The sequence below is a fragment of the Calypte anna genome, chromosome 7 (genome assembly GCF_003957555.1).
Source record: "Calypte anna isolate BGI_N300 chromosome 7, bCalAnn1_v1.p, whole genome shotgun sequence".
Lineage (NCBI taxonomy): Eukaryota > Metazoa > Chordata > Aves > Apodiformes > Trochilidae > Calypte > Calypte anna.
Genome location: NC_044253.1, coordinates 37,153,264 through 37,177,876, shown reverse-complemented (window position 1 = coordinate 37,177,876; position 24,613 = coordinate 37,153,264). Strand labels below are relative to the sequence as shown.

At 40.5% G+C, this 24,613-nt stretch overlaps 1 protein-coding gene across 1 annotated transcript in view; it reads right to left on the bottom strand.

Annotated features, from left to right (window-relative positions):
• ZNF804A (zinc finger protein 804A) overlaps window positions 1–24,613 on the bottom strand; it is a 171,551-nt gene that overhangs the window by 18,838 nt on the left and 128,100 nt on the right. Inside the window, exon 2 of the mRNA XM_008495924.2 lies at window positions 21,934–22,077. Coding sequence (XP_008494146.2) covers window positions 21,934–22,077 — 144 coding nt within the window. The remainder of the gene's footprint in view (window positions 1–21,933; window positions 22,078–24,613) is intronic.

Genomic DNA, 24,613 nt, shown 5'->3' with positions numbered 1-24,613 from the left:
CATCTCCTGCTCCTTTCCAGTGCAGAGGGCTGCGGGATTCAGATAGCATTGCAGCTTACAGTTGAGACAAGGCTCCAGGACTTTAACAAATGGAGCATAAATGAAGACTTTTGTGGGTTTTTATTTTAGGGTAACTGTTTTCTAAAGTTGGCTAAATGTCCATGGCGTTGTCATTGTGCACAAAAAGTCTGCAAATATCCTGCCTGCAGAATTGCCAAGCATTGCATACTGAATAGCCAACCACGTGTGTTACAACAGCCTGGTCTTACTGCAAACTGGAGGGTATTTTTTGTTAGCTTCAGCAAAAATCAGCAGAATACTCCATAAATATTAAGGCCAAGACCAAAGAAACAGCACAGAAGTACAGAGTTAGCATCTTGCCTATTAAATTAATTCTACCAGATAATGAGAACATAAAGCTGACACACTTGTATATCTGGAAAGTTGTTACCTATGCTAGCCTCTAATTTAAAGGTATCTGTTTTAATGACTCTTGGTCTCATTTTGCTTCTCCTGAAGTCAATGGAGAAACTCCTGCTGGGCTCAGAAAGAGCAGAGGCTTTAATTTCAGCATGGAAATTTTCATTAGCACTTAAGGGGCCTCCTTCAGTCACAAAGATTAAAGACAAGATTGGTACACATCACTTCTTCAAGGATCACTTTACCTTTACACGTACTACCACACCATTCAGGATTTTATGATAAGATTATAAGGCCACAAAATGGATGGCAGCTTTAGCAGCTCTGATATCTTTGAGGTTTCATCCAACAGCTCTTCACTCTATTGCCTTCCAGCACTTGCTGATGTCTGTTGTTATCCATCAGCTTTTCACCTTGGTCAAAATGGTTCTCTGGGTCTCCAGCACTGTAGGATCATGCTGCTATTCTGATCATTCCTCCTTCTTTACTGAAGGAGGACACAGTACCCTTTCTACAAGCACATTAAAACCACAAGAAGAAATTTTTAGTCTGTTTTCACTCTCTTTGGTCACTGACATTTTACAAAAGACTGCCATAGAGATGGAAGTAAACCTACCAGATCTCCAATCTTTTCCCAGATCCCCAATCTTTTTAGTCTCTAAACTGTGCACAATAACTGAAAATGAGGAATTAATGTTCACAGTCAGGTTCTCCACATTGTATTTTCCACAATCTTTGAAGGATTCCCTAATAACTCTGATGAGCTGAAGGAGATACATCAGTTCCCTCAAAGTTAGTCCTTTATTTTTATTCTTTATATCAGAGCTAACCCACAATCACTTTCTCACATCAGTTTTATATCGGATCACTGAACTGTTCAAAAAGCTACTCTACACAAATTGCTTCTCATCAGCAGGATTTGGTCCCTTCTTCAAAGAACACATAAAATTCGACCAATAAAAACTGAGCCAAGAATGGGCCTCTGAAAATTTTGACAGATATCTCACAGGCACTTCCATGGCACAGAAAAAACACATTACCCTTAGGCCAACCTTTAATAGTATTAATACAGATTCCTCTGAGAAAAACATGAGATTAAAGACAAAAAATACCAAATATGAAGCTGCACCTTGCAAGGCAAAATGAATTAATACCATAATTTGACTTACACTTTCATTTTTGACTGTGTGCTGTGAAGTAAGTTTGGTAACATACCAAGGCCATCACCTTGAGTAGTAGATGTTGGTAGCAAGCAGTTATGAGACCACATGTCTCCTTATGCATGTCTTCTACTGCATCATTGCTTTTGCAGACTAGTAACTGGAGAGCAAGGATGCCTGTGTCTCTACTTTGTGTTAATAAAGTATTAAGTTATCAGTAAACAACAGTTTGGAGGCTGCTGAGGAAAAACAGGACTGTAGCACAGACCCTCAGAAGAACAAGCACAAGGCCACAGCAGAGGCCTTGAAGCTGGAAGGAATGGGATGCCATCAGGGTGACAGGGCTATAAACAACTCCCTGGTGTTCAATTACTTCTTGCTAAAGGAATGCAACTTTAAAATATGTACAAAGGTGGGTTGAGGGATAAAAAAAAAAATGGAGAAGCATCCAACACACTGTTTAGAGCAAATTTCACTACACTATGCAATTGGGAACCACTGGAGCACAAATTTATGTTAGTGCACCTCTTGTATGGAGACAGGCTGAGAGAGCTGGGGTTGTTAATTCTGGAGAAGGCTCCAGGAGCTCTTGTAGCAGCCTTCTAGTAACAGAAGGGGCTATAGGAAAACTGGGGAGGGACTTTTTACAAGGGCATGGAGTAATAGGATAAGAGGCAATGGTGTCGAACTGTAAAAGGGTAGATTTAGATTGGATATTAGAAAGAAATTCTTTCCTGTGAGGGTGGTGAGACACTGGAACAAGTTGTCCAGGGAATTTGTGGATATCCCCTCCCTGGAAGTGTCCAAGGCCAGGTTGGATGTAGCTTAGAGACCTGGTTTACTGGGATGCATTCCTACTCATGCAGGGGCATCGGAACTAAAAGATCTTCCAGGTCCCTCCCAACACAACTCATTCTATGATACATACATAAAAATGACCACAAATTGACTTCATGGGGGGAGAAGAAAGAAACCATGAACCTTTACCTTCTTCCTGGCAAAAAGGACTAAGAAACCACCAACATCTTATTCCCTCACATGAAGAACTCATCATGTCTTTTCTTCTTGGGAGGACTGTAACACCAAAAAGGGATCAGACACTAGAAAGCTTACACAGATCTGTATCATCATCAGGCATAATGGCATAGTTTGGACTATAGGTGCCAATATAATTATAATTGGCCTAATATTAATTCTTTCAGTAGGCTGTTAGGACACCAGCTAAACTAACAGCAGATTCTTGGCTTTGCAAATCAGATATGCTTCTTTCACCCACATAACACTTTTGTGCTTGGTCAGGTACCCAAGCCTTGAGAACAGGCTGAGCAAGCAACTGAGCTGATGATGGGGTACAGCAGGTCCAGTTCTCTGTTTTAATGTTACCCAGAAGCAATTCGTGGCAATATTCCCCTGCCTCAATCAGATATAAACCTTTCAGGAGATAATTTGCCCTTGATTAAGAATCACTAGGAAATTAATAAAAACAATAATTAACTAATAACGTAAAACTCATTACAGAACAGAAATGTACCCACATCTCAGTCCACAGTCTTAAAGGCAGAAAGCAGTTCCTCAGAAAAACTGATAATATTCTTTTTTATCTTTTCTTTCTGGTAAAAACAGCCAGGATAGAAATACATACACTTTCACGATACGGTTCTGATTAACAGGTTAGCATTGCACAAGGAAGACAGCACAGAGACCTAAAGTGCTGATCTCTGAAATCCAAACTGCTACATGCTCAAGCTTTGATGAAAAGAAGAAAAAGAAGCCCATAAAAAGCCATCTATTTGACACATAAATAACAGAGACAATTAACTGGGTGGACCTTCTGTATATCTCGGCAGAAGACAGATTTAAAATGTCTGCACTGCATGTGAAGGTATTTCTGAGTAAAATATTGACACAGAAAATGGAAAATAAGAGCAGATGCTTTATCATGTCAAGGTCAATGTAACTGTATGCTTAGGGAGGTTAAAAAGAAAAAAAAAAAAAGGTGTTTTGCTCTCTTTCTCTACAGCAAACTCAGGAAACAAACACAAGTATTCTGCAACTAAGAACTACCAGTAAGAGCTATGAAACTCCTGAAAACACCAGAAAAAACCAACCTTATTCTGAAAACAAACCTTTTATCATCCTCAAGCACTTCACAGGCGTTGCTACAGCACTCCACAATTAATAAGTGTTTAGACACCCAATTCTCTATTTTTGCACAAGATTTACACTTCTCAATTGAAATAGCTATTATTGTTGGTTTATAATGTGGCAGGAGAACCCTCTGAGCAATCACCATATTTTTCTGGTTCTGATTCATCAAAGTTGTTGTAGTTTTTTAAATTTTTTTTCAATGATATAGATCTCTTTAGGGTTTTTTTAGGCATTTTTAATTAATATCAGAATACTAAAAAAACCTTCCACAACTGTGGGTTCTGATTTCTTTATATACGTCTTTTCCTACAGATAACTATAAAAAACCAGAAGCAAATCATAACATTTCTTTCTATCCAAACAAAAATTTGGCTGTTTTCTCCACGAGTTATCTCCCATGGAAATCTAAATATTCCAGATACCTGATCTCAGTCTTCAAAACACCCCTTAAAGTAGGCTGACCTTAAAATATTACTTCTGCCTTAAGGTCCTCCTATTATTGCTCCAAGATTTCTTAGCAGTATGCTGTTGCACTCTGGGCTGGGAAAGGAAAAAAAAAACCTTTAAGGCACCTGCCTTTCCCTGACACATCCTCTCCTTTTTTTTTTCACAAAGATGATGTTTAGGGAAGGCTAGAAGAACACAACTTTACACAAGTGTCACTTTTTTCCCCTCTGCAGTTCTTGGGTACATTGTTGGAATTGTCCCCCTAAAGGGTATCAAAGTGACTCTTACACTCTTACCCTTAAGACAGATACATACATGTTAAAACATCTTCTATGTCCTAAAAAAACAGAGATTCAGCAGAGAACAACATTATTTCTTTTCTAAAGTACAGAAGCTGAGAGAACTACTGTCCTTACCAGTATGCCATGAAACCAGGCACCACCAGCAAATGAGCACATGGTACCTGGGGTGGTGAGCACCTCAATAAGTGCAGGGCAGCATGGCCAAGCAGGGTCCAAACAAAGGCAGTCAGGAACCATACACAATTTCCAGCTCTGATTCATGTTCATTTTATGGTCCCAGTTGCAAAACCAAACAGCCCATCCTTCAAATTTTGCCTGTAAAATCAAGTTAGCGTGAAGCAGCTGCCAGAAAAAATAAATCAACAGTATCAAGACTGGAGCTGATTTCTGATTTGAGAATATTTAGGAGGTTGCCTGACCAATTTCATGTTGCTGTCTTACTGCAGAGGCACAGAGGTGCTCACAAATGAGGATTAGCTACAGATTAGCAAAGTCACATATCATTGCCAATGTAAGTGTCCTGGTTTGGGCCAGGATAAAGGTGATTTTCTGTTTTGTACTTTTGCTTTTAGCTAAGTCTCTTGTAAGTAGTTGCACTTGCTGAAATTAACAGCAAGTTTCTCAGACAGTGTGTGCTTCAGGGACTGATAACACTTGATGTTTATAGTTACTGCTAGAGACTGGTGTGCAGAGCCAAGGACACTGCTCAGCTCTGAGGAAAACATTTTACCGTCCAGGAGGATAAAGAGGTCCCACCTGAGCCCTGCTTTGGGGAGGAACAGACAAGATAGATGCCAGAATTGACCAAACAGAGGATTCCATCCCATATACGTCATACTCAGTATAAATTTGAGGCATCACGAGGGCCAAGCCAGATTTCCAGATTTCCAGACTTCTGGATTTCCTGATTTCCTGCTTCCCTTCCTTCACCCGGCATCCTGGAAGGATCCCATCCGTTCCTCTGCCTGTGGTCCTGATCCGTGCCAGCCCATATCTGTGTGTTCCTGCCTCCAGCTCCAACTGCTGCTGACCCCAGGAGTCCAGCCTGGACTTTCCCAGGGCTGCCCTGCAGCCTCGGTGGTGACGTGAGAGTTATTGGGGGAAAGGAGGGAGGAATGTGGTTTCCATTTTCCTGTATATTTGTATATATTTAGTAATTTTTCCTGTTTATCATTACTGTTTCATTAAAGCTGTGGAGTTTAGTTTCCAACCCATAAGTCTCTCTCCCTTATTCTCTCTCCTTTCTTTATCAAGGAGGAGAGAGTAATTAATAGACAGCGTCTGTTATTCGGTTTAATTGCCGGGCCAGTGTTAAACCCTGACAGTAAGGCAGGAGAAGGGCTCACAGTTTCATCATTCAAAACATTTTTTCAGATGCAGCAGCAGACAAACATGTTTTGGTTCTTTTTTTCAGGAACATTTGCTATTTCACTGCTCTGCAAAGGCAGTGCCAGGTGTTACCAAAGCCTGAACCTGGACTTGGTCAGACCTTCCCTAATTGTGAGGAACTGTGTCCTGGGGTAAGCCATTAGCAGCCACCTAAACCTCCTTTTCTTGATCATACCACCCAAATGAGAGCAATTTCTATGAAAAGAAAAAGCTGGCTGAATGATCACTGAAGATGGAATAACTACTTGTTAGTTCTAATAGCATGGTTGTAACGGTTGTACAGTGTTTTCTATTCTCAATAATTTTTAATAAAATACAGCACTTCACAGCATGGGGATAAACTGAATGCAGCTATGCCTTGAACTAACATCTGTGGCTGAGGACTTTTCACACTTTTTTCCCCTAAAAATTAAGAAGGATAATCAGATTCTGCACGAATAATTGTCAATCACCATCTTTGCAGAAGCTTGTACACTGATAGCCTCCCAAAACATGAACTACAGATTGCCCTGAAAAAGAGATCACTAAAACACAAAATCACTGAATTAAAAATCCCTTAAGCAATTTTGCAGCATTTTTAGTACCCCTTGCATTCAAACAGCAATGTTTTGGAGGGCTAAAACTTCACACTTTCTCTAATAAGTAATGGTTGGTGAAGGGTGAGAACAAAATCACTGACCACCTGTGTCAGGATGGTCTCCTTGGCACTCAGAACCACTGAAGCTGACACCAGGGTGGGTATACAAGTCCCCAGTACTTCTCACGACTGAAACCAGATATGGTATTTCCACCAGGCATGAAAGCATTCTGATAAAATTACAACTAGCAGTATCACACCCTTGCAAGCAGATACATTAGCACAGCTTAGACTTGTGTTCTTTTAGCAGATGTTGTGGAACAAATCTCGGGAGCCTACAAAGAGCGAACGTCACTTTGATGCTGTGAACTCTCTTTTTCTGCCTGGGGCAGTATCACTGGCAATAAATCACTCTCCTGACCCTCAAGACTGAAGCTGGCATCCCGTATGCACCACATTTGCAATCTGTGTCCAGACTGCTGCTCAGTGCCAAAGAAAGTGTTGCCTCTCCCACTTCCACTCTAGAGGCATTCACTCTGGAGAGGCACTGACAAGTTACAGAGGAGCTTAATGCTATCCACCAGGAGCAAATAAATGGCCAATGGGATGTAAAATTAGGGAAAGACTAAGTCGTGCTACTGTTAACATTTAATGTACAGCTCCTCATAGAATCATAGAATCATAGAATCATAGAATTGGCTGGGTTGGAAGGGACCTCAGAGATCATCGAGTCCAACCCTTGAACCACCGTTGTGGTTGCTAGACCATGGCACTGAGTGCCACATCCAGTCTCTTTTGAAATATCTCCAGACACGGAGAATCCACTACTTCCCTGGGCAGCCCATTCCAATGGCTGATCACTCTCTCCGTAAAGAAATTCTTTCTAATATCTAACCTAAACTTCCCCTGGCACAACTTAAGACCCTGCCCTCTTGTCTTGTTGAAAGTCGTCTGGCAAAAGAGACCAACCCCCCCCTGGCTCCAACCTCCTTTCAGGGAGTTGTAGAGAGTGATGAGGTCTCCCCTGAGCCTCCTCTTCTTCAGGCTGAACAGCCCCAGCTCTCTCAGCCTCTCCTCATAGGGTCTGTGCTCGAGTCCCTTCACCAGCCTGGTTGCCCTCCTTTGGACCTGCTCCAGGACCTCGATATCCTTCCTGAACTGGGGGGCCCAGAACTGGACACAGGACTCGAGGTGTGGCCTCACCAGGGCTGAGTACAGGGGCAGAATCACCTCCCTGGACCTGCTGGTGACGCTGTTTCTGATACAGGCCAGGATGCCATTGGCCTTCTTGGCCACCTGGGCACACTGCTGGCTCATGTTCAGTTTCTTGTCAATCCAGACTCCCAGGGCCCTTTCTGCCTGGCTGCTCTCCAGCCACTCTGTGCCCAGCCTGTAGCGCTGCATGGGGTTGTTGTGGCCAAAGTGCAGGACCCGGCACTTGGCCGTGTTGAACCTCATCCCATTGGAATCAGCCCAAAACTAAGTATGGTCTTTTGTAATGACTCTCTGAATTTGGTTTATGATGGAAGTGTCTTCCATTTTCTCACTCTTAATCCTAAAGGCAACAGGAGAATCTTGGGTGAAAATCTTTTTCCAGGAACTGGTCTTTCTAGTCCCTTTTTGGGGAAACAAGGTGGACAGCTTGGTTTTCCAGGCTCAGCCTAACTGGAACATGCAAATTAAACTCCAACTAGTTCTGATTTTCATAGTTTTACTTTTCACTCTTAAAGATTCTGGATGTAGTGATACGATCTTAACAGACCTTATTATACTTAAGAGTCAACAACTTGAAGAAGAACCCTTCACTGTCCTCTCTCACTTGCTGTGTGTTTCCCGCATTATTGTAACTTTACCATCTTCCAGATTAGAGGGAGAAATACTTTTAAAATTTATAGTGTAGAGCACGCTAGAGTAGTCATCAGAAAAAAAATCCCACCACACCAAAACACATCAAACTCTCCCAAATAATATTCTGTTACTGCAGATGGAAGCAAAAGCATTGCCTTAAACTGGTGCTCTCTTCCATGGGGTCTGCTCCCCATTGCACCCTTAATCTGCTCTCATGTAACCCAAATGCAGAAACCAGTAATTTCTGGTGACTCAAGTACTCAGAGTCGTATTTTCCCTTACCCAAATCCTAGCTTTCTAAAAGCAATACATTTCACTGTGTAACAATTGCTTTTTATTCTTTTCCAGGTTGAGGAGTCCAACTATACCATGCCATTTCAACCACACCTTTGGCTCAGATGGCAGCAGCTGCCTGTGCACAGCAATTGCACCCAAGGGCCAAGATGGGAAGAGAAGAAGCCACCAGCAGCAGCTGAAGCTGCAGGGGGGGGATTAATGCAACAGAATCTAATTACCTGCCTGGATTTTGGCCAGGGCACAAAAACTACGTTACCACCCTCTCTCCTAAGAAAGCAGCCTGGGAACTGCAATTATCCTGGAGGTCAGGGTCTGGGGTTTATATCTGGAAGGCAGGAACTCCAGCAATGCAATTATAATGCTCCAATACCGACTGGAAGGAAAGAGTGGCACCCGTTGAAGCACCATCATGTCCTGCAGCACACAAATGTTAATTAGCAGTCTTGTTTTAGAAATTATGAGAAGCTCTGGTTCCACTCAGTGGGGGACTTGATGAGATAAGAGCAAGGGGTGGTATAGCTAATAAATCAGTTTACTGTACAACCTCATTTCTTTAACGAAGAGCAAATACCTGAGCCTTAGGAAAGCAAGAGCCCCACATGAACACTCGCAGAACAAAATGATGGATTTATTTTTTTTTCCTTCTCTCCAAAACAGGGAGTACTGCCCTACTGCTGGTCAGTAGAGAACATATTCCTGTCAGGGAGCAATGCTAGGTGTAAACTTTGATGTCAGAATTAAAAACCATAGAAGACATGAGTGGAAAGGCCATTTTGAGATAATCACTAGTATAGTTTTCATTAGGGAATAATTTTTAAAACTGACAAGAGATGTCCAGGCATTAGGCCAGGATAAGAGCTACAGCAATTAACATACACTACCTTTCAATCCACTGAGAGGGAAAAAAGCAGGATTTATTTTGGACAACTACAAGTTAATTAATGGGGGTGCCAGTTCCTCTGTAAAGTACCAACCAATCAAGGCATACTAAAGGTCAAAACCTCTTCCAGTTTCTGTCATAGTAGGCTACACACCACCATTACTTTGTATTTCAAGCAATTTTATTGTCAACGACAGCAGTTAAAATGTACAAGAAAATATTTTCCTTAGCAGCATACCAGGCAGTTTTCTTACAGAAATCATCTATGGTCCCAGAAGTAACTAGTATTTTAGATTTTTATTGTTAACACTGCTTTTTTGTTGTCTTTTCTTTCAAAAAACCGAGGACCTGGCTTGGCTTCACCTGCTCTCCCTCTGCAGTGGATCAAGAAAAGGTACATACACTGCATGAACCCTGCTATTCTCAGTTGCTTACTTAGCAGTAAATTACAGTCCAAATATCTCCAGTTTGGACAGTAATTTGAGAGCCCTCCAAAGGAGTCAAACCCTGCTGGACACACCCATGGGGGAAGGCACAAAAGCCCTTCCTAGTGATGAATCAATGAACAACTACAGGAGCTGTACGCAACTGAGAATAAAACCCTTGAATTTTATCTTAAATCCCCTTTAATGGAAGAAAAAGCTCCCAAACCCACCACTTCTTTAATACACTTTTTTTTTTCCCCCTCAACATTGCTTAAGGAAAATTGCATAAAATTATTTTTGCCTTGCTGATCTGCCTGGTAATGACAGCAGAGAAGAGTTTTTTGCTATTCCAGCTTCTGTTTGGTCACATCCAGGCAGGTGAGCAAAGCCAAAGCAAGATCCCCCACCAGTGCTTGGAAAGTAAATCCCCTACCCTCAAAGTCACTTGCAAAGGAGTAGCTATCCTTTAAGCTGTTGCCTACCATTATTAATGTAAAGTAACCCCCCACCTCATCATCATAAGTGAGGTTATTCATCACCTACCATTTTAAGGCTGACCAGCCACTGCAAATCCAAAAAATAAAAATAATTAAAAAAAAAAGATCCTAAAATAGGATATGCCTTGCAGGAAATTTGGCATGGGGTGAGAGGACATCTGTTTTGGGCCTGACCTACTTCTAAGCATCTGAACTAAGAAAAATGCTTGCAAATATTGCCTGCTTTTTTTTTTTTTTTTTTAAACTGTTAATGCCCAAATGGTTTTGCTTGTGTCTCAGAAACCTTCTTTGCTCTTTGAGATTTGAGTTGAACTTGGTTACGTTCAGTCTGTCCATATGAAGATGCTGGCAGTGTTGCTATCATTTCCACTGTGCAAAGAGAACATCAAGTGCTCAATGAAGAGGTTACAGCCTTTGGAGGCAAAGCAGATGTGAGACACCATAAGAGTTAAACATGTTCCTATTTGGTGAGCATCTAATGCACACAGGTATTAATAATCTATCTTGGCTGTTTTTTTAATAAGCTTCTCATTATACAATATGTGACTTGTAACCAAAGTTATACAGCAGGCTGATGTCAGGAAAATACAGTAACTGAAATATGCCTTGGAAATGCAAATCATGCAACTATGGGCAGGAATGAGGGAAGAAATAAAGGAAGCCATAGAAGCAGGATGTGTTGTACTCACACTCGAACAAAAGAAAAAAAAAATACTCATTAAGCAAAAAATGAGGCTTGAGATGGCATAGAGAAAGTCTCCTGCTGGGACAGAGAAGTGGAATTGCAGAGACTAGACAGAAGGAGAGGTGGCACCAGCCAGAAGAAAAAAAGAACCATGCATATTAACTTAATGCTTGCCTAACAAAAGAGAGTGAAAACAACTATGGATGAGTTTGATAAGCATCACTTCAATGCTCCATTTGCTAAGCTGCCCCATTTGTGAAGTCATTTTCAAACCAATATAGCCTTACGCTTTTAATTGGACAGCAATTTGATGCCTTTTGTCTATGAGACAAAGATTATTGTTAAGCTTAAGTGCCCTGCTCCTCCTGGCAACACTCACTGAGCCTCCTCCAAAGCCCCCTTTGGCCAGGGGCTCTTCTTGCAGAGATGAGAGGGACAAGAGAAAGCACAAGGAGCAAGGGAAGGTGATGCACAGAGGTGAGGGAGAAGCCCTGATCCTAATGGGAGTCTCAGATAATGATCCTTAACCTCTGGTACTGTTGTAAACCTTCTCTATTTGAGTCTCTTGCTTTGTTTCTCCCTCTCATTACAAGCAATTTGTAGGCAGATACATCTCTCTGTGGTTATAAATGATGTAACACGTAGAGATCCTGTACAGATGTGAACATACAGATGCCTGTGCAAGCAAGCAATTAATAGCTATACAGAAAAATACAGAAAAAGTGGTTAAATGTAATAAATAAAAATCAGCATAAAGCACAAAGGTTTTAATTGTTGTGGTTTTGGTTTTGTTTTTTTTTAGTTTTCTTGAATTTCAGTGCTAGGAAAGGGAAAATGAGTTACAGGTGCAGAGCTAACACTTTTATTCTTTCTTGGTATCATTAAGTATATCAAAACTGCACTTCAAGACAACAGCCATAAGTCATATCAGAGATGCTGAGCATTTTGAAGTTGTAGCATTAATCATGAATGAACTTGAATTAATATTATTTATTATTTATATTACAGTATAACATGGGTCTCTTGCCAGTTCTAATGTAAGAAAAGATGCAACACGCTGTTGGAACAGACAATTCAAGGAAAAAGAAGGATGTCTGGAAGAGGTAGTCACAGTCATATAGACTGCTTGTTTTCATATTCCCTTCTGCTAATTGAATATCTTAAAAAAATAAATCATTCAACCAAAAGACATCAACACTTTTAATAACCACAGCTATCCTGACACATATGGAGACTTTGGAAGAAATTAGAAGGTACTTTAAGGAATAATTCAGGTTGTTCACAAGGATGTTTATTATGAGCCAACACAGGTGAAAGCACAGTGAGAAACTAGGAGGTATTACTGGAACAACAGTGTCTGGTATCCTTGAGATGAAGGAATCCAAATCAAGAATCAAGGAATTCAAGCCAGGAGAGTTCAAAACAGCCCACATTGCTACTCATCTAATCCATCCTTTCAAATGCCCCACAGAGCCCTTTCTTCTTTCATTCATTTGCAGTAGAAGAGTGGGGAAAAGTTCAAATCAGGGGGTCAGTCAGTCTTTTACTGGACACCTGTAGTTGTAGCACTAAGAAACAAAACCAGAACAAAAGCCAAGCAGGTAAACATAGACATAAATTGCAGATAAACTGCTTCCAGATTACACTGACTGCATGTGGGGGAAAAGAAAAAAATGCAAGTTTATGCTTTAGGCTTGGATTAGAAATTTGAAGATATTTTTGCAGAAGCTGCTACTGAAATGGAATTAAAATATGCAACATTAATTGTGGTTGTTTCTTAAGCTTTATTGGTCTGCTTAAAGAAACGACAGCATTAAGGGTCTGCTTGAGGCAAACAACTTTTCCTTTTTCCAGGAGCATCACCAATTCTACCAGGCAATTTGTTTGTCTCCTCACATCTCTTCTCAAAAGGCAAAGCTGATTGCAATGCTGTGTTTAGTCAGCAGGTCAGAACCACCACTCAAGAAGGAAAAAGGTTTTTTTCTGAAGTGAAAGAAGGACTGATTTTGCATGGATCAGCAAAGACTGTGATAATTACCCTACAATTTACTGTGGCTTGTAGTGAAAAGGTTGCACAGTTCTTCCCCGTGAAGAATGAACTTTTGCATGAAACCCAGACAGCATGAGCTATAGGGCATAAAATATAATTTTAGCAGAACTTCTAAGAAAAAATAATCCCCAAACTTTTTCTATTTAAAATTAGCCCCAATTCCAGCTGAGTTACACATAGAAAGTTTTAGAAATTGATTTTAAAAGAAAAAAATTGCACTGAAATTTATGAATATGGCTGTAAATGTGAATGACATAATGGTGTAAATGCATGTCAGGGACAAAACCATGCTGAATAAACCATGTTCCTTCTTGTCCCTTACTACTCCCTTCTTCTTTGGGTTGATTCTGTATTCTCCATTCCCCAAAAGTATCATGGTTCAATCTAGATTTGGAAATAACTTTGTAATTTATTTTTTTTTTTTGCATGGAAATATAGCCTCAGTGATTTATCAGTCACCTGCATATTGAAAAGGATAGAAAGGAGAAGGCTACAACAATCCAAAACAGAAAAAATTAAAGAAGTGAGGATAAATATGAAGTTTCCAAGCTCAGGAAGGGTGACAGCCAAGTAAGGCTGAGTTGAAGAACAGGCTCCTTGCGGAATCATAAGTGTCTGTACATGGGGTTAATACTCTGCAGGATATCAGTGGGACAAATAGGACAATATACTTCTCTACCATAATAATGTGTGTCCTAAAAACACCTCTTTTGGAATAAAAAAAAAAAAAAAAAAAGGCAATTAGTTAACCAAATATTATAGGACAGAATTTCCCAAACATGAAAACCAGAAAATGCCATGCAGTATCTTTTTTGTTATAATTGCTAAGGCAGCAACATAGCAACTTTTTTTTTTTTGATAATGGGGAAACAGAGTGTCAGCTGGCAACAAAACTGGATTTTGCAGTGCCAGTATTTTACTCAAGAATATGTTCATCTAACCTATCAGTATAAGTTTTCAGCTGAAGAGTGCCTATACATTTTGTTACACTGGCACCAACCAAGAAATCGATTTCTGGGATTAAATGTTAGAGGTTAAAATAAAAAGGAAAACAGATAATTTTTGTCTTTCATTCAAGAAACAGTGTGTGAAGCTTCTTTTGAAATACACTGAAACGTTCATAACTAGCAGAACTTGGTGCCTTAATTTAAAAATACACTCTGCAAAGCAAAGACTATCATCGGCAGGATCCTGATGCACACAACGCACTAGGGCTGTAGACTGCCTTTTCCTGCAGCCATCCAACTCCCAGTCACCATCTCCCTTCACTTCATTCTGCCCACATCCACGAGGACCTTTACCTGTGCTGCCAGCCTAGGGGTTTGTCCTGGTTTGGGCCAAGGTAAAGGTAATTTTCTGTCTTGTACTTCTGCTTTCAGCTAAGTCTCTTGTAAGTAGCTGCACTTGCTGAAATTAACAGCAAGTTTCTCAGGCAGTGTGTGCTTCTAGGACTGATAACACTCGATGTTTATTGTTACTGCTAGAGACTGGTGTGCAGAGCCAAGGACACTGCTCAGATCTGAGGAATATTTTGCCCTCTGGAAGGAGAAAAGGAGTAAAGAGGTCACACCTGGAGCTCTCTTTTAGGGAGGAATGGACAAGATAGATGGCCAAAATTGACCAAACAGAGTATTCCATCCCATACATGTCATAGTATAAACTTGAGGGATCACAAGGGTCAAACCCCTTCTCCTTCTTTCTTCACCTGTCCCTGTTTTCTTCAGCAACCTGGGAGGATTCCATCCATTCCTCTGCCTGTGCTCCTGACCCCTGTCAGCCTGAATCCGTGTGTTCCTGCCTCCAGTTCCTGACTGCTGCTGACCCCAGGATTCCAGCCTGGACTTTCCCAGGGCTGCCCTGCAGCCTCGGTGGTGACGTGAGAGTTATTGGGGGAGAGAGGGGTGGAACGTGGTATCAATTTTCCTGTATATCTGTATATATTTAGTAATTTTTCCTATTTATCATTACTGTTTCATTACAGTTCTGTAGTTTAGTTTCCAACCCATCAGTCTCTCTCCCTTATTCTCTCTCCTTTCCTTATCAGGGAGGGGAGGGGGATTAATAGAGAGCATCTCTCATTTGGTTTAATTGCTGGTGTTAAACCCTGACACTGGGGGGATGACCCCAGAAGCAGCAGCACTGGCTGCCCACAGCAAGACACAAAGCCCTACCTGGAAACTTCTCTCCAACGTGACAGGGTTGTGGTTATTTTTAAAGGAGCTGAGAAAGTAAACCCTAAGCCTATCGTGATGCTCTGCTGCAATGCTACAAGCAGTGCTGAGCTCCAATTAGCAGGCATGGTGACAACCTGTATTAGTATTACCCTCAAGGAAGCCTTTTACTGAAAAAACCCCAAACAAATCAAAAGCAAAAAAACCACTAAATAATGCAATATTCACAGAGAAAAGTTTGAAATACAGTGATAGAGCAGTGTATGATTGGAGGAGGAGGAGGACATTTTGGGGTTTTATGTGCATTATGAACATCCATATGTATATGAGCATACAGCTGAGCATTTGTTCATGTTCACTTCATACTTAAAAAGGCTACAAAAATGGCTCTCTTTTTTCTGAGGGGAAAAAAAAAAAGAAATGTAGGAATAGGTGCTAAGTTAGATTCTTAGAAAGCAATAAAAACAGTAAGAAAGAGCTACACAGGATTGATTCAAACAAAAATGTCTAAATCCTCCTCTATGCTTGCTTAACATTCTCAAAGTTGAGACTGGCTGCCTGCAAAGTACACCCCAAGATGCTGCTCTCTTCTAACATGAGAAAGAAGCTGAAGTAAAGGAAGGAATACACAATCTTTCCATTCCAGAAAATTCAGCTGCAAGAATCCTGTCTCATATTAGAAGCTGTAAGTCATTTAGTGATAAAGGAAAGAAGATGTGCTGAAATGTTGTGTAAATAATTATTTTCACTTGCTAGGAATGAAACAGAAGGGTGCTGCAGGTGCTTCCACCCCAGTTCCCACAAGCTCCATCCAACAGCACACAGGGTCCTTGGCAGGGTATAAATTGCTGCCTGTCCCCATTCCCCAAAAGGAATACCTGCCCTCAGTCACACAAGACACCTTGAGTTTGGCACCAGGACAGCCATAGCAGAATCCTCCTGATCCAAGACCAGCTTAGATGGGTGTCTGAAGAAGTGATTTATTTTGTCACTCTCAGGGATTTTCACAGCCACAAATTCTCACTGTGGCCTTCTTGTCTGTTTTGTTATCTTAAACATCCCTCCTGGCTGGGCTCAGTGGACAGCATTGTGCAGCAAAATGCCATGGGGTGTCAGGCAGCTGTAACAGGGCTGCTGGATGGTGGAAAAGGACAAGGCATGCCTCCAGCTCCCCTCAGGAACATATCATGCAGAGCCTGGCAAAGCTGGAGACAACATGAAGCAAACACCGTCTTGCTCTGCATCACTCCTTGTCATCTCTTCCACCATCACTCTATCACTGAGCAACCTGGTCTAGTGGGAGGTGTTCCTGCTCATTCAGGAAGGTTGGAACTGGATGATCTTTAAGTTCCCTTCCAACTCAAACAATTCTACAATACCAGGTAAACCCACTCTAGCTTATCCACAGAAAGGGCAACACTTAGGACTTGAGAAACAGTTTTAATATCCTTATTTTTATGAAATCCCTTATTAGTGAACTTCCCCAAAACTCTGACCCGCTATCTATCATATTTATTTTGCTTATGAAGCAAATTTTCAGAACATTTTTGAAGCTCTTGAAGTTTTACTCTGCTACAATTCAGCTCTTAATTGTCATACTGCATAGAAGGCAGCAGCTTTTTTGAGAATCATTATTTCCAAAAAGGCATACACCATACTGCCTCTGTTGCACTCGGATTTGAATAGCTAGCTCCAGGGGGACACAAGGTGCAAAAAGCAGGTCTGAAAAAAAAACCAACATAAAATACTGTATGCTCCTGGTAAACAGTTAATTTCTTTCACTTTACATTTCTCTCTGAACAGCTATTAACTTTTTGGCTCTGCCAGAAGGTACAGATGGCCTCTGAGTGGATCCACTGCAGTGCCCTAAGCTGACCTATTCATGAGCGGGCAGGCACCAACCAAGTAGAAGAGATGGGATCTTTTTTTATTTAAGAGGTAATCACTCTACAATGAGATGCTTCTTTATATGAGGATTTGTTGCTTTGTTCTTAAATTGCAGAGTCAAACAACCCTTAACATCCACTTATCTTTGCTGAGGATACTGGCAGCCCCAAATGTCCTATGCTGCTCTTCATACCTCATAGGAAGTAAGCATGAGTACAATCAGAGGTTTATTATTCTTCTTGTGCCTAACTACACCTTTCCAGTTCCAAATTTTTCTTCAACCATCTTCTATGCAAATATTTATTCAAACATAAAGATGTCCAAAGTTTGGGCTTCAGATTAGCTACACATTTATATTCTCTAACCCATTTGTCAATGACCTCCTAGCAAATCTGAAAAGAAGAAAATCATGTAGGCAGGAGAAAAATGCAGACAGGAGAAATCTGTGCCTGTGATAGGGAAAGAAGACACCTACTAATTTAGTCTTCCTGCATAATTTGTGTCTTAGTACTTCCATACAATTTCAAATACAGTTTTAGAGCTGGAAGATAATTTTCACCCAGGGAGAGACAGTTGAGAAATGACCTCTGATTCTGTGGGGAAAAAATCCTACTTATAATTTACTTAATTGATCCCATTTGCATATCTAGATGCAACTACATCAGGGCTATTAATTTCATTTTTCAGCACAGCTTTTTTTGTTGTTTTTAAGACATTTGGAAGATCACTCCTGGGAGAGAAACCAGCACCAAACTTGGGTCTACCACCATGATATTAGGTGACAGATAAGTTCTGGGGTGGAGGAGACGACTCTCAAAAACAGGAACAAAACCACTTTGTTCTTGCAGCAACAAAATTCTCTTGAGGATTGATGTAGGGGACTTGATGTAGCTCTGTGATCCAACCTCCTTCACCAACCAGACCAAAAATACCTCCCTGACTCTGAAGGGCTATGAGATCAAGGTCATTCAGGGCTTCAGACTTAATGCTCCACCACATTTATCACAGTTGCAGCATTTTGAGGAACTCAAGCAGGATTTTTTTGACCTGCTGCATGAATACAACACTTCAGAGAGCTCCTTACATGCTTAAAAAAACAATTAAAGAATTGCTGCATAAATCATAGAGATACTTTTAATGTCCTGGCTTGGACCTGAAGGGTGTTGAATTTGTGATTTTAAAACGTCATCATCAAATAACAGTTCTCTCCTTACTATATTCAATAATCCCTTGGTTACATTTCCCTCTGTACTGAGCCCAGAACATTTTTGTTTTTAAAGGAACCTACACTATACTTGTATTTTTTATTTTTTGTGTGTCTAGGCTTTCAAATCAAATAAAAGAGTTCATTTTTTCTCCACTACAGCTGACTGCTTACAAGTTGTTTCTCCAGGATATTTCTTAAAGGCTACCAACACCACTCTCTAAACTATGTTGTGAAAGCAAAGAAGAAGAAAACACTAATGGAGGCAGTGAAGATCTTGAGACACTGAAACAAACTCCTTCAGGTCCTGAAATAACTTTAGTTTTGTTTTATTAGCATCCTTTATCTTCTGGACTGGTCAGAAGGATCTCATACGATCTAAAAATGAGTGCTCAGAAGCTATAGGGCACAATATATCAGAACAAAACCAACCTCTGACAGCACAGGGCTCCCCATCCACTGGAAGAAAACCCCATAATTATATTATTTTCTGTTTTAATTCCTGTAAATGTGTTGTCCCAGCAGCCTTTGAACAGATAGAAAGAAAAAGAAAAGCTTCTGCAATAAAACTGAGGGGCAGAAGCTCTTACAAACATTTTCTCTGATAAACCATTCCACTTAGATGGTGGGATATGAGTGATGCAGCTTTTCAGAGCAGCTGGGATGAGCTCCAGTTTAGGCAGAGCTTTCATTGCTTTCATCACACAGAAACCCCTCTCAGGTGCTGGGATCACTGAACCCAAACTGGCTGCATCTGCTGACAACTATTGATGGATCATTGGAAACCTTTTCCAATAAATGCTTCCCCTTACCTGCCCAGTATTAGTAGGAAGGTGTGATAGGAGAGGGAGAAAGAGCAAGACCTGAAGCAAAATCCAAAGGCACTGTAATCTGTTCCTCTCATCTCTGCTGAACTGCTGGAAAACTGCCACTGAGGCAGGGAAGTTTGAAGATAAAATCGGAGCAGTCAAGAGCAGTACCTGCAAATGGCTCTAGCACACTCATTAAAATTAGGTTACTCAAAGTGGTGTGAAATTCCTTGAAAGCTGAGGAAATCTGAGTGAGCTTGCACTGCAGCATATGCTCCCTGCCCCATTCTTCACCCAAAATATGGGAAGAGGCATGTTTTTTAACACCAGCAGAAACCACCACAAAAAACCACTCCAGAAAACTTCAATTTTAATCTTAGGAATCAATAGTCTTATTTGCCTGTGACATTACACAGAATTTTTTCTTGTCCAATTATCCATATAATTGTTTGTCCTGGAAAACTAGGATTTTTTGTCTGAGTTTCTGCCAGAGAGATCAGAGTTGTGGAGGCCTTACAGAGGAAGATTGCTTCCTCTGTTTCACCCAAACACATCCACAAAGTCACTTGCAAACACAGGTTCCCTACACCAAACATGAAGAGAACAAACCTGCTGTGCTCCATCAGATGCTGGTGTAGCACCCACCTCCTCTCCAAAGCCATCAGGAAACAAGAATAACTATATCCACCACTGGAAACAAGTCCTTGCTCAGTCTCACACCTGACCTCAGTTTCAAAATCAATTTTTCATCACTACTGACTGGAGGAATGAACATGGGAGCCTTCAGGTTCTCACTATTTAAAAGTGCTTCAAAGCAGTGTTGGGGAAACAGTTCAGAAATATACAGGTTGTGAGCAATCCTGACTTACTTCAGCTTAGGCTACATTGGGTTAATGGTTATTGAGGCCCAGTTACAGGTTCCTAAAAATGAGCTAATGGGAAAGAGATAACTTAATTGGCAACAGAAGAGGAAAATAATTATGTGAGAAGAATGGTTTCGTGAGAATGGAATGTGTAGCTGGAATACAAAGCCACCTGCATGATGTGATGGTGTAAACAAGGCTTCTCTATATAAGTGAGTGCAAGTTGTTAATAAAGGATTTCATACAATCATATTGATGTGCACATGGAATCAATCCTTAAGCCTCTGCAGACTTTTTTCCCACAAAGCAGTTAAAAATTAATAAATAATAGTCCTAAGAGAATCCAAGTGGGGAAGACACTCTCCATCACTTCTTTTTTCCTGCCTTCCTTCAGTGAGGTGCTGCTGTATGAACATAAGACCTGAAGAATCAGTTCCAGCTGTATTTTCACTACAAATACTTGTACCATACAGCACCTATAGGATGCAACAAAGCTGCCTACTAATTTCTTTTCTAACATACCTTTCCTTCCAGCTTCTCACAGATTATTCATAGAATCATAGAATGATAGAATTAGCCGGGTTGGAAGGGACCTCAGAGATCATCTAGTCCAACCCTTGACCCACCGGAGCAGTTGCTAGACCATGGCACTGAGTGCCACATCCAGTCTTTTTTTAAATGTCTCCAGGGACGGAGAATCTACCACCTCACCGGGCAGCCCATTCCAATGCCTGATCACCCTCTCCGTGAAGAAATTCTTTCTAATATCTAACCTAAACCTCCCCTGGCACAACTTAAGACCATGCCCTCTTGTCTTGTTGAAGGTCGTCTGTGAAAAGAGTCCAGTTCCCACCTCGCTACAGCCTCCTTTCTGAGATCCGTATCTCCATACATCTCAAAACCAAACCCAGCACTCACACTGACAGTTTAAATTATGGGCTAAATAAGAATGCCAGTGAGAGAGAGAGGGAGATGCACTAAAGGAAATAAAAGCAAACTACTGGCTTATATAACAGATACAAAATATGGGTAGCGACTCCTCTACATTCACTCTGAACTGCATTACAGGGAGGTTCAATTAGAATGAGAAGCAATCATTCCAGATGCACAACTGTATGAATAATTACCAGCTAAGTGGACTAAGTAGAAATTCCCTTTGCAGTTATTCAGTGTCTTTATATTATCATTACATACCTCTCAGGTGGAGTCAAGATGTGTTGTATTTTTCCCTGAATTACATAGTCCCAACCCCGCCAGAGACCAAGACTGGGATGCACTTCCTCTCTTGCTAGGTGGAAGCACTGCTTTTATTTTACCAAAATAGGACACACAGCTTGGAGGTGCAGTAATAAAACATGGTGGCAAAACTGTAAATACCAGTGTTTTAAAGATAACACATATCTCTGTGCCAGAAAGCTTCTGTTACCACAGGTGTTGCTTTTTAAAAAATATTCAATGCATTTAAGTAAAATCATAGCCCATTTCAAAACTGTATCTGCACTAGATGGAGATTTACAAAAGAGTCTGTCAAGTTTCCTAGCCACATCTGTTGCAACAAATGCTTCCCAGTAAGTCATCTCTTAGGTATATTACAGTACTATATGTGCAAAATTAAACTGAAAACAAGGAAATATACATTTACATTTTTAATTATATTTTTGAACGTTCCTTGTTCCTCTTTACATTTCCCTTTCTCACCATCTCAGATCCTTTTGCAGCAAAAACTTCACATTAAAATTTATCTGTAAAGATGCATTTTGCTTCCCAGAAACCTGAGATTTAGGCCCAAATAGACTATGGCTTCCAAGCCCACTGGAGGGCCATCTTAATTAATTATTCTGCCTGAAACTAAGCAGTGAGTAAATTTCTCTTACCTGTTTGTGAGCGTGGTCGTAAGAGTTAATGTGATTGTCAAACTCCTGGTGTTTATAGTACTGCTTGTCACAGAGTTCACAGTAGAAGTTGGCTTTAAGATCTTCCAGAGCTTTTGCTATTGTGTTTTTCTTTTCAGCATAATCCTGTAGGGGGGCAGGAAAAAGTAATTTTAGTTTGGGCTTTGATGCTGCAAATGGATTTTGTGTTCTGCAGTTAATCATATTTGTAAACATTTACACACCTCTGACAACCAAAAACCCTTCACATATTTGCCTTTACACTGCACATATTTACTGTCCCTGCTGCAAGGATGAAGATTTGCAAACTCCAATTTGTGACACAGTTGCCAGCTCCCCTTAGGGGCTCATTTAGAGGCTAGGGGGATTTCTCCAGGTTTTGTCTAAATACCAACATTCTCATGCTGAAGGTTATTTTGGAGTTAATTTCGACCCAAGACTCGCTCCTCCAAAGATCTGCTAGGTAATATACCCACACAGAAGATGGGGGTATACATGAAGATAGAAACTGCAATAATTTGGTTATGAGGCTTTTACAAAAAAGCACATTTGCTGAAACACAATAAAAATCAAAGAAACCCTGCTGGATCCTTCTTGAACACATGCACACATGAAAACAAGAGGAACTTTCATAGCTGAGATATAACAAGTATCCTCCAGAGCTTTGTTATTCCTAACCCAACATTAACAGGACAGACACTCACCTCCTTTTACCATACATTAGCAAATGCATTACAAACTTGCTTATAATTTATGAGCAAATTATATATAAGTGGTACTTATTATTTTCCTAAAAACACTGATGATAACATGGCCTGGTCTGAAATAGCATGGAAATTGTCTCTCATCTCTCATCAGTTTAATACCAATTAAACACTGAACATGTCCACGCAGTGACTCCTGCTTTTGACAAGTCTGTTTGAGCTAGAATCACACCCTGATATCCCAAATTGTTTCAGAAAACACATCCCTTTGATCTGTTCCATAAAATTCCATCATTGTGAGCTCTTCAGAACTGACCCTAAATCCCCTTGGTTTCAGTCTTCTTCCTTGTTCTGTTAGATTAAGGATGATCTCATAATCAGAACATCCCAAACTCAGGGACAAAAGTCCCTATTTGCTACCACTTTTCACAGCTTAGGACTGTTAACTTCCAATATATTTTGTGGAGTTTAAATGGCAAATTTACTTAACAGATTAGGACATCTTTATAACAAATATATAACATATATATACATATATAGAAAGTCATAAAGGTTGAATACTATACACGAAGAACTTATTTAAAATACTATTTACCATTTACTAAAATACTACTCCACAAAGTACTTATTTAAAATACTGCTAATACAGCATGATTGGATGGCTAGCAAATGCTGTTCCTTCACACTCAAAGTAAGGTACCCCCTCACCACGTTTTTGCCCATTAAAAGAGATGCAAAAGTCACTCAAAAAGAAACTACAAGCTTTGAACCACTTCAGTTATTAAGCAGTTGCCTGTGTTTAGGAAAGCAGTGGTGACAGCACACAGAGGATATACAGTCTCTTGAAACACTTCAAAAGTAATTCTCATGGTCTACAAAGGGATGCCACCCAGTTTTGCTTTTTTAAATCACCAAAGAAAAAAAAAAAGACAATTATGGATTGGGAGGATTACCAGAAAGCTGAAATCTTATATGTATGACATCTGTGAAAGATAAGGGTGAATTCTAAGACAAGAACAGTGAATTGAATAATTTTTTCTTTATATAAAGATCTGACACCATGTTGCTGATTAACCCTCAAGCAAAATTTTTTCAATTCTTACTAATGTAGCACAATACTTCCAAGAATTTATGCAACTTCATTGGTGTTCCTCTTGACATAAAGCACCATTTTTTAAACAAGTCACTTATTATATAACACAACTGCAATTGCATTCAGCATGGCAATGCATCCTAACAGAGCACCAACCCTGGAACCCCATCAACAACTTGACTGCAAAGTAATAAAAACTGAAAAAGAGAAAAGATCCTGACAGGATTAACCCCAGTAAGGAGAGTGGATCAAGCCAAGCAGTTTGTGTAAAGAAATGAACAAAACAGCTGAGACAACGATTAACTTCTGTCTCGAGATAAGTAGGAGACACTGCGGGAGGGCAAACACCTGCACGGAAGACAGGATGAGGCTGAGGCTGCTATAACCAGCAGATAAAGGGAAGACAATTGCAAGGGTCCAAGGGGAAGACAATTGCAAGGGTCCAAGGGTCCAACTATCCTCGATAACAAGAGGATGAAGTCATCAGAAGTAAGAAAGGTAAAAAGTTCAACCCCGAGGAAGACTTCGTTACTTCATCTGAAGACCCCCAAAGACCCTGAGACATATCCCCAAAAAGACGACTCTGCCCAGACTCCACCTGTTATGAATATGTATGTCAGGATGGTGTAACCTCCCCTTTCCTCCCTGTAACCTACCCTAGCCCTTTCCCTTAACCCTTGGAACTCTTTGTCCAGCGCGAGCTGGGGGTTCCCCGGATCCGACAATAAATACCTTTGCTGTTTAAAGGCTCAAAACTTTGTCTCTAAACAGTTTTGCTGGCCTTTTTTGGCTTCAAAACTCATCATGACCTTGGGGTTTCTGCTACAAGGAGTAGTTTTACATTATAATATTACATCACAGCTTC